Here is an 8,127-nt window from a genome sequence, read left to right on the forward strand (position 1 = left end):
AATTTATGCAGCTGCGGTCAGAGCTTGTGTGAGGTTTACTGTAAACCCATTGGCAAGAAGGCTCTTAAAGACATTTTTGATGCCCATGAAGCTTGGTGCCTAGTTTAAAACTAATGAAAACACCTAAACTCTCTAGGTGGACAAAGCCATATTCAGGAGAAATTGAGGAGTTGGTGCAGGCAGCCAATCACAGTCCACTTACACCACAAACTAAATCTCAAACTGCGGTTTGAACATGAGGCTCAAAACATAAGAATTAAAGAAACGGGCAAAATTCAATTAGTTTCTGGTGAAACGTCCTAAATTCAAAAGAAATGTGACCGGGAACAGAGAAAATGGGGTGTGATCTTTTGCATTAATGAGAGATACCGTGTCCCCGTGTGTCAGAACCTGTCATTCTTGTCCTGAATTGGACAGTGAGCGGAGTGTGACGGGATCCCATCCATCTCGAACCGTCCGGGGTTGAGTAGTACAAGAAACTAACACGGAACTCCAGCTTCCAAAATTCTCTCCAGTGCCTACAGAGCCTCGCGGACAGCTGTGATTGTGAATGCCAACGCAGATTTGATTAAATCTTAGATTTAAGAGATATGTGGAGTCAAGACAATAGGAAAGTGTACAAGTGAACACATTTCTTAGCCCATTTCCCCACTGCCTGTGTGATTTATAAAAACGCAAATATAAAATATTTCCGTTCCAGCAGAGACGCCGCTTGCTCCTGCGGGTTGACCCCCTCCACAGGCATCTCCAGCTGACTCTAGAGCTCAAGCTCCCCTTTAAACTTCACCCTGCGCAAGCGGATTTGCACCGGGAATGCCCGAGGCACCGGACGAAGCAGTCGGGTCTGGCCCCAGTGGAGTCCAGCCAGGAGGGGCTCCAAGCCGAGACTCCGGCACGCCCGGCCCAGAAGCTAGCAAGACACCCTCAGCTGAGTCGTCCGCCGTCCCAGCATTCCCTGCGACCTTACCATCGAGAGGCGCTTCCGGCGTGGTTGGTGTAGGCGGGTGGAGAAGGAGCGGGCCCTCGCCGCTCTGTCTCATTCCCTCGCGCTCTCTCGGGCAACATGGCGGGTGTGGAGGAGGCAGCGGCCTCCGGGAGCCACCTGAATGGCGACCTGGATCCAGACGACAGGGAAGAAGGAGCTGCCTCTACGGCTGAGGAAGCAGCCAAGAAAAAAAGACGAAAGAAGAAGAAGAGCAAAGGGGCTTCTGCAGGTAAAGAGAGTTTTATGTTTTCCCAGTCCCCTCCGGGAAAGGCTGAACGGTTTGGCTCAGGCCCGTTGAGGGGGCCGGGACGGGGGCTCCGGAGTCCCAGACTAGACTGATTCTTAGGCCTGACAGGGTGGCAAAGCCGGGCTGTAGATTCCCAGTCTGAGAAGAGGCGTCATCTCCTGTGGGACTAGAGGGTTGGTGGGGGAGAAAAGAGTGCCTGAGGTTGGCGTGTGGTATCTCTGGGGTCGCTGGGCCTGAGCCCCTGTATTACTAGAACTCAGCTCCCACGCACATCGTGGCACGGTCTTGAGATTGTGCACAGAGCACAGCCCTACCATCTTTTGCGCGATTTGGCCGCCGCCTCAAAGATCCAGTGCTGACCCGTATTGCCGCGTCTTTGCTGGTTTGCTGGAGCAAGCTAGGACATATTTTCTTTGGGGGTGGGGGTGGGGTGGGCAAATAAGATGGAGAGCACACCTCCCCCCACTATCCCGGTTCACGTTGGGGTTGTTGTTGCAGCCTGCACTTTTGGGGTGTGTGTACATCTGTGTATGCCCGCGTGCTCTTGTCATTAATTGCAGAATTTGTGGTGGTGATACGAATTTTCACCTGCCTAATCCCATAGCATCGCCAAGCTTTAGGACCTTTAGACCTGAATTTAGATGCCACTTGCAGGCAGTGCAGATAGGATATTCTGTGGCTCAGAATGGAACTTCTCAGGTCTTAACCTCTAGATCCACTGGTAAGGCAAGGAGAACTGCTGAGAGTTTACAGTTGGATGTTATGAGCTAGGAACTTAAATGTTTTCGGAAGTCTGTTTTTGCTGCACAAGTTCCTTCACCTTAAGAAAAATTATTTGTACTTGTTTCCAATTAAAATCCCCAGAGAAACAGAAAAATGGAGAAGTCGGAGGCGATTCAGATGGAATTGAGAGAGGTCAAAGAGAGCTAATCTTCATCTTTCTGAAATTTTGATTAGATGGAAATGGAAGGAGAGTTGTAGCGTTGCTGGAACTCTTCCAGAGCAAAATTTATTACTCTGGTGGCTGTTCCTGGATTTCGAGTGAAATTCAAACACTGCTGTTCGTCTCGTAAGGTGTTCAGCTGACTGATCCTAATGTATTTTTAACAATTGTATTTCTTAATATGAATTCTCTCCAGTAGCCAGAATGTCACTTCATTTCGTGCTACCTGATACTATTACTGTTAATACATGTAACATATTGCTCCTATAGGTAGGTTGTAATCACTTCCAGAGCAGGAGCCTGGTCTTGTGTTTAGATATTTGAGCATTTTACTTTTTTAGTAATGGACTATCTTTGCCTATTTATTTTGACTTTACCCAGCCCATCGTGATATCCTTCTTCATGAAACCAGGCTGCTATTACCTATCTGGTATTTAAGTATTTGTTGAGTCTAATAGCTGACCACTATTACAAGTTAAACTACTTGAGGATAGAGACCAGTTCACACTTTTGTTTATCTTTTAGCTGCTAGTGTGTGTAATGGATATTTTGTTGAGTAAATTAATGAATGGATAGTACTGTGTACGTATGAAAGATTTTTGTCATTAAACGAATTCTGTTATGTTCACAATAATGTTTCTGTTTTTGTTTCCTGAGAAAAGGAATTGTAAGTTTTCCAAGATCATTAGAGCATGTTCTAGTGGGAAAGTGTCTGTCTTAGATTCGATTTCTGCTATTTTATTTTGATCAGCAGGGGAACAGGAACCTGATAAAGAATCAGGAGCCTCAGTGGATGAAGTAGCAAGACAGTTGGAAAGACAAGCATTGGAAGATAAAGAAAGAGATGAAGATGATGACGGTAAATGGTTAATTTGATCTTTGTGGTTAGAAAAGCTAGAAAATGTAGCTGGACGTGGTGGTTCGCACCTGTAATCCCAGCACTTTGGGAGGTCGAGGCGGGCGGATTACCTGAGGTCAGTAGTTCAAGACCAGCCTGGCCAACATGGTGAAAACCCTGTCTCTTTTAAAAATACAAAAAAAAATTTAGCCAGGCGTGGTGATGCACACCTGTAATCCCAGCTACTTGGGAAGCTGAGGGAGGAAAATTGCTTGAGCCCGGGAGACGGAGGTTGCAGTGAGCTGAGATTGCACCACTACAGTCCAGCCTGGCCAACAGAGTGAGACTGTCTCAAAAAAAAAAAAAAAGAAAGAAAAGGAAAGAAAGAAAAGCTAGAAAATGTGATATTCCTTCATCAAAATTTACCCAGATAGTCTTTTCTCTATTTCACTTGTTAGAGCCTCAATTAATGTCACAGATTAAAAAGGAAAAAGTGTTTATTAATAAGTCTTGAAAAAGTTCAGTGTGTTAATTAGCTGTTCAGATAGGACAGATCTCAAGTTTTAAAAATATACTTGGTAGAAGGCAAAGTAGTGAGTATTAGTAAGATTGAGGGATTATTTAACTAATACTTGTTGAAGAATTACTATGTACTAAGTACTTTCCTAGGTTGTTTTCACTTACATTCACATTTTAACCTCACAAAACCAAGCAAAGTAACCTACTTGTGCTTATATATTCATTTTGTTTTTTAGTAATGGACTATCTTTTCCTATTTATTTTGACTTTACCCAGCCCCTCATGGCTTTACCCAGCCATCTCATTTTACAGATAGGGAAGGGGTAGTTACATGATTTACCCAAAGTGACACAGTTATGTGTAGAATAGAGCCAGAATTTCAAACCTAGTGCCTGACTGCACGTTTGTTCTTTTACTCTCTCTCTGTCTCTTTTTTTTTTTTTTTTTTTTTCCCTTTTTGAGACCTAGTCTCACTCTGTCACACAGGCTGGAGTGTAGTGGTGTGATCTCGGATCACTGCAACCTCCCAGGCTCAACCTGCCTCAGCCTCCCAAGTAGCTGGGATTACAGGTGCCTGCCACCATGCCCAGCTAATTTTTTTGTATCTTTAGCAGAAATGGGGTTTTACCATGTTGGCCAGGTTGGTCTCGAACTCCTGACCTCAAGTAGTCTGCCCACCTCGGCCTCCCAAAGTGCTGGGATTACAGGCCTGAGCCACTGTGTCCAGCCTGTTCCTTTTACTATCTATACCAAAATTACCTCTTTTCATTCTCAAAGGATCATATAGGAGTGCACTAAGTTTTATTGTAAATTCCTTGACCCTAACTCCTTGTGGGTGTTTGGGTACAATAAAATTTTTTTTAAGACAGCAACTGCTAATTGATGTTATCAGTAAAACAGTGGAGGAAGAGACAGGTAAGAAGACTTACTTTTTTCCACCCTCTTTTGGCAGAGGAAAAATGGGCTTTCCCATTCTTTTTATTTGTGGTTGCCTGCTGCTGAGAACATCTGCTCCACTTCAAGCACCACCAGCCTAGGGTTAGGTCTTTAACCATTAGTTGGGGCTGTACTTTAATTATTGTGTTAGGGTAATGTAGAGTAGTTGTTTTCCTTTAAAGTGATATGTTCTCTGCCTTCAAGAAGCTTATAGTGAACATTTGGTGGAGAAAAATGCCAAGATTCAAGGGAATTACTAGCTTTTCCTCTTCCTTAAACCTCCATTCTACATTGGCTTATGCTTTAGATTATGAACTTATTTTGAGCTCTTCACAAGAAAATGTTTTGTAAATTCAAGGCAATATAATAGGTTGCTGTAGACCCACTATGTATACAATGTCATAATGCTTCCTGGGCCTATCAGGCTAGTTAAAAAATACTAGCTGGGTGTGATGGTTTATGCCTGTAATCCAGACAAGCCTGGGCAACATAGTGATACCCCATTTCTAACCACCCTCCACCCCCCACCAAAAAAAAATCACAGTGCTAATCTTGAAGTGTATCTTGTTCTGTTACATGTCTACAAAGTTGCCCATCAAGTTGGAAATCTTCAATGTGTTAAAGAGGATTTTAGGAGTATTTGTAGTTATTTCAGTAATCAGAGTCAGTCAATACTACTTACCTGTTGTTAGGTCTCTGAGGGAATTGAAAGGTAGTGTTTCAAAGTCTTTCTCCTAATGGAAAACGAGACCGAGTGTGTTAGCTCTCGCCTGTAATCCCAGCACTTTGGGAGGCCGAGGTGGGTGGATCACCTGAGGTCAGGCTTCAAGACCAGCCTTACCAACATGGTGAAACCCTGTCTCTACTAAAAATACAAAAAATTAGCAGGGTGTGGTGGTGGGTGCCTGTAATCCCAGCTAGTTGGGAGGCTGAGGCGGGAGAATCGCTTGAACCTGAGAGGTGGAGGTTGCTGCCAGTGGAGATTGCGCCATTGCACTTCATCCTGGGCAACAAGAGTGAAACTGTCTCAAAAAATAAGAAAAAAAGAAAACTAAAGATATGGTAGACAGACAAAACCTAGAGGTGAGAGGGTATTTGGGTACCTATAATAAAATTTATTGAAATTTGGTGGTATAATTGTGGGCTGAATGCTGAAGGAAGGCTCATTGGAAGGAATAAAACTTGAGTAAAACGAAACAAAAGAAACTGTTTTGGGTTGGGATAATGTTAAGAAAGCATTTGAAGCATTGTGGTAATACAAGCTTGCCATATGAGGTGATTGACTGAGGGAGCCTTGGAGGTTTGTTTTTTTTTTTGAGATGGAGTCTTGCTCTGTTGCCCAGGCTGGAGTGCAGTGGCGCGATCTCGGCTCACTGCAAGCTCTGCCTCCCGGGTTCACCCCATTCTCCTGCTTCATCCTCCCGAGTAGCTGGGATTACAGGCACCTGCCACCACGCCTGGCTAATTTTTTGTATTTTTAGTAGAGACGGGGTTTCACTGTGTTAGCCAGGATGATCTCGATCTCCTGACCTCGTGATCCGCCCACCTCGGCCTCCCAAAGTGCTGGGATTACAAGCAAGAGCCACCGTGCCCGGCCACCTTGGAGGATTTTTAAGAAATGTTATGAGCCAGGCACAGTGGCTGGTGCCTATAATCCCAGCTACTTGGGAGGCTGGGATGGGAGGATCTTTGAGTCTGGGGGCTTCAATGTCCTACGAAAGCACCTGTGACTGGCCGCTGCACTCCAACCTAGGTAACATAGTGAGACCCTGCCTCTTAACAAAAAAGGAATGTTATGAAATAATAATTTAGGCTTTATCAATATACAGGGTTGTTTAGAAGAGAAGGAAGTGCGTAGAAAGGCAAGGAAGAAATCATTTTGGAGGCCTCTTAGAAATAGCCCAGGCATATGGTAATGAAGATGTAAACTGGTAGTCATAAATAGGCATGGAGAGGATGGATCCATTGAACCGTAGTGTGGAAGCAGAATTCAAAAGACTTGGAGACTTGCATTCTGGAGCAGGAGTAAGGCATTAGTGGACTCTGGGAGTTTGAACTTGGATGGCAGAATGTTGGTGCTGTTGACTGAAATAGTGAAGTTGGGAAAGAGACATTGGGGGAGAGATTTGCAGGCAGAGGGTACTAAGTTTAATTTTAGATGTGCTGAATTGGAAACTGGGGTATTGGTATAAAAAGTTGACCCTGTGGGCATCTGACAATGTGCTGGAGGTAATTCATTCGATACATTTTGAGTCCGGCTCATTAACATAATTTCCCTAAAATAATAGTCACCTCTTTTTTTTTTTGAGATAGAGTCTCACTCTGTTGTCCAGGCTGCAGTGCAGTGGCACAATCTCAGCTCACTGCAACCTCTGCCTTCTGGGTTCCAGCGATTCTCCTGCCTCAGCCTCCCAAGTAGCTGGGATTACAGGTGCTCGCCACCAGTCCCGGCTAATTTTTGTATATTTAGTAGAGACAGGGTTTCACCATGTTGGCCAGGCAGGTCTCGAACTCCTGGCCTCAAGTGATCCACCCGCCTCAGCCTCCCAAAGTGCTGTGATTACAGCATTTTGTCACCCTTTTTAAGTGTATAGTTTGGTGAGTTTTGACAAAGTACGCAGTTGTGTAACTACTACCACAACCTAAAATACAGACCATTTCCATTTAACATTTCCATCTCCAGAAAAAAGTTGTGTCTCTTGTAGTCGGTTCTCTTGCACTATACCTAACCCTTGGCAATCACTGATATGTTTTCTGATCCTAGTTTTGGCCTTTCCTAGAGTATCCTGTAAATGGAATTATTTGGTATGTAGTTTTTTGTGTTTGGCTTGTTTTACTTAGGATAGTACTTTTGACAGTCATTGAGTTGTGCATATATCAATAGCACATTCCTTTTTATTGCTGAGTAGTATTCCTAATATGTTTACCCTTTTACATTGAACAATATATGGGGTGTTTACAGTTTTGGTCTATTGTGAATGAAGTTACTATGAACATTTGCATATGAGTCTATGTGTAGATATGTTTTCATTTCTCTTGTGTAAATAGGACTGGGTTGCCTATCATGGTAAATATGTGTTTAAACTCATAAGAAGCTGTCTGGTTTACAAAGTGGCTGTACTGTTTTGCATTCCTCTCAGCAATGGTTGAGAGTTTCAGGTTGTTTGTATCCTTGTAAGGACTTGGTATGTGTCTGTTTTAACATTTTAGTCTTTGATAACGGGTATGTAGTGCTTTGTCATTGTGGTTTTAATTTGCACTTCCCTGATGATACTGAGCATCTTTTCATGTTTTTATTTGCTTTTTCCTTTATCTTTGGTAAAGTGTTTGTTCACGTCTTTTGTCCATGTTTTATTGGGTTATTTGTCATCCTAATGAATTGTAATAGTTCATTGTATACTCTGGATGCAAGTTCTTTTTTTTTTTTTTTTTTTTTTGAGGCGGAGTCTCGCTCTGTCGCCCGGACTGGAGTGCAGTGGCCGGATCTCAGTTCACTGCAAGCTCCGCCTTCCGGGTTCCCGCCATTCTCCTGCCTCAGCCTCCCAAGTAGCTGGGACCACAGGCGCTCGCCACCTCGCCCGGCTAGTTTTTGTATTTTTAGTAGAGACGGGGTTTCACCGTGTTAGCCAGGATGGTCTCGATCTCCTGACCTCGTGATC

At 43.8% G+C, this 8,127-nt stretch overlaps 1 protein-coding gene across 4 annotated transcripts in view; it reads left to right on the forward strand.

Annotated features, from left to right (window-relative positions):
- The first annotated feature begins 407 nt into the window (after window positions 1-407).
- The window catches only part of METAP2 (methionyl aminopeptidase 2), a 45,017-nt gene continuing 37,297 nt past the window's right edge, over window positions 408-8,127 (forward strand). Inside the window, exons 1-2 of one of the 4 annotated variants that reach the window (XM_011934090.1) lie at window positions 408-1,214; window positions 2,927-3,034. In XM_011934090.1, coding sequence (XP_011789480.1) covers window positions 1,064-1,214; window positions 2,927-3,034 — 259 coding nt within the window. In that variant the 5' untranslated portion in view covers window positions 408-1,063. The remainder of the gene's footprint in view (window positions 1,215-2,926; window positions 3,035-8,127) is intronic. The other 3 variants (XM_011934105.1, XM_011934098.1, XM_011934112.1) reach the window with 3 other exon arrangements.

Source organism: Colobus angolensis, unplaced genomic scaffold (genome assembly GCF_000951035.1).
Source record: "Colobus angolensis palliatus isolate OR3802 unplaced genomic scaffold, Cang.pa_1.0 Scaffold10, whole genome shotgun sequence".
Classification (NCBI taxonomy): domain Eukaryota; kingdom Metazoa; phylum Chordata; class Mammalia; order Primates; family Cercopithecidae; genus Colobus; species Colobus angolensis.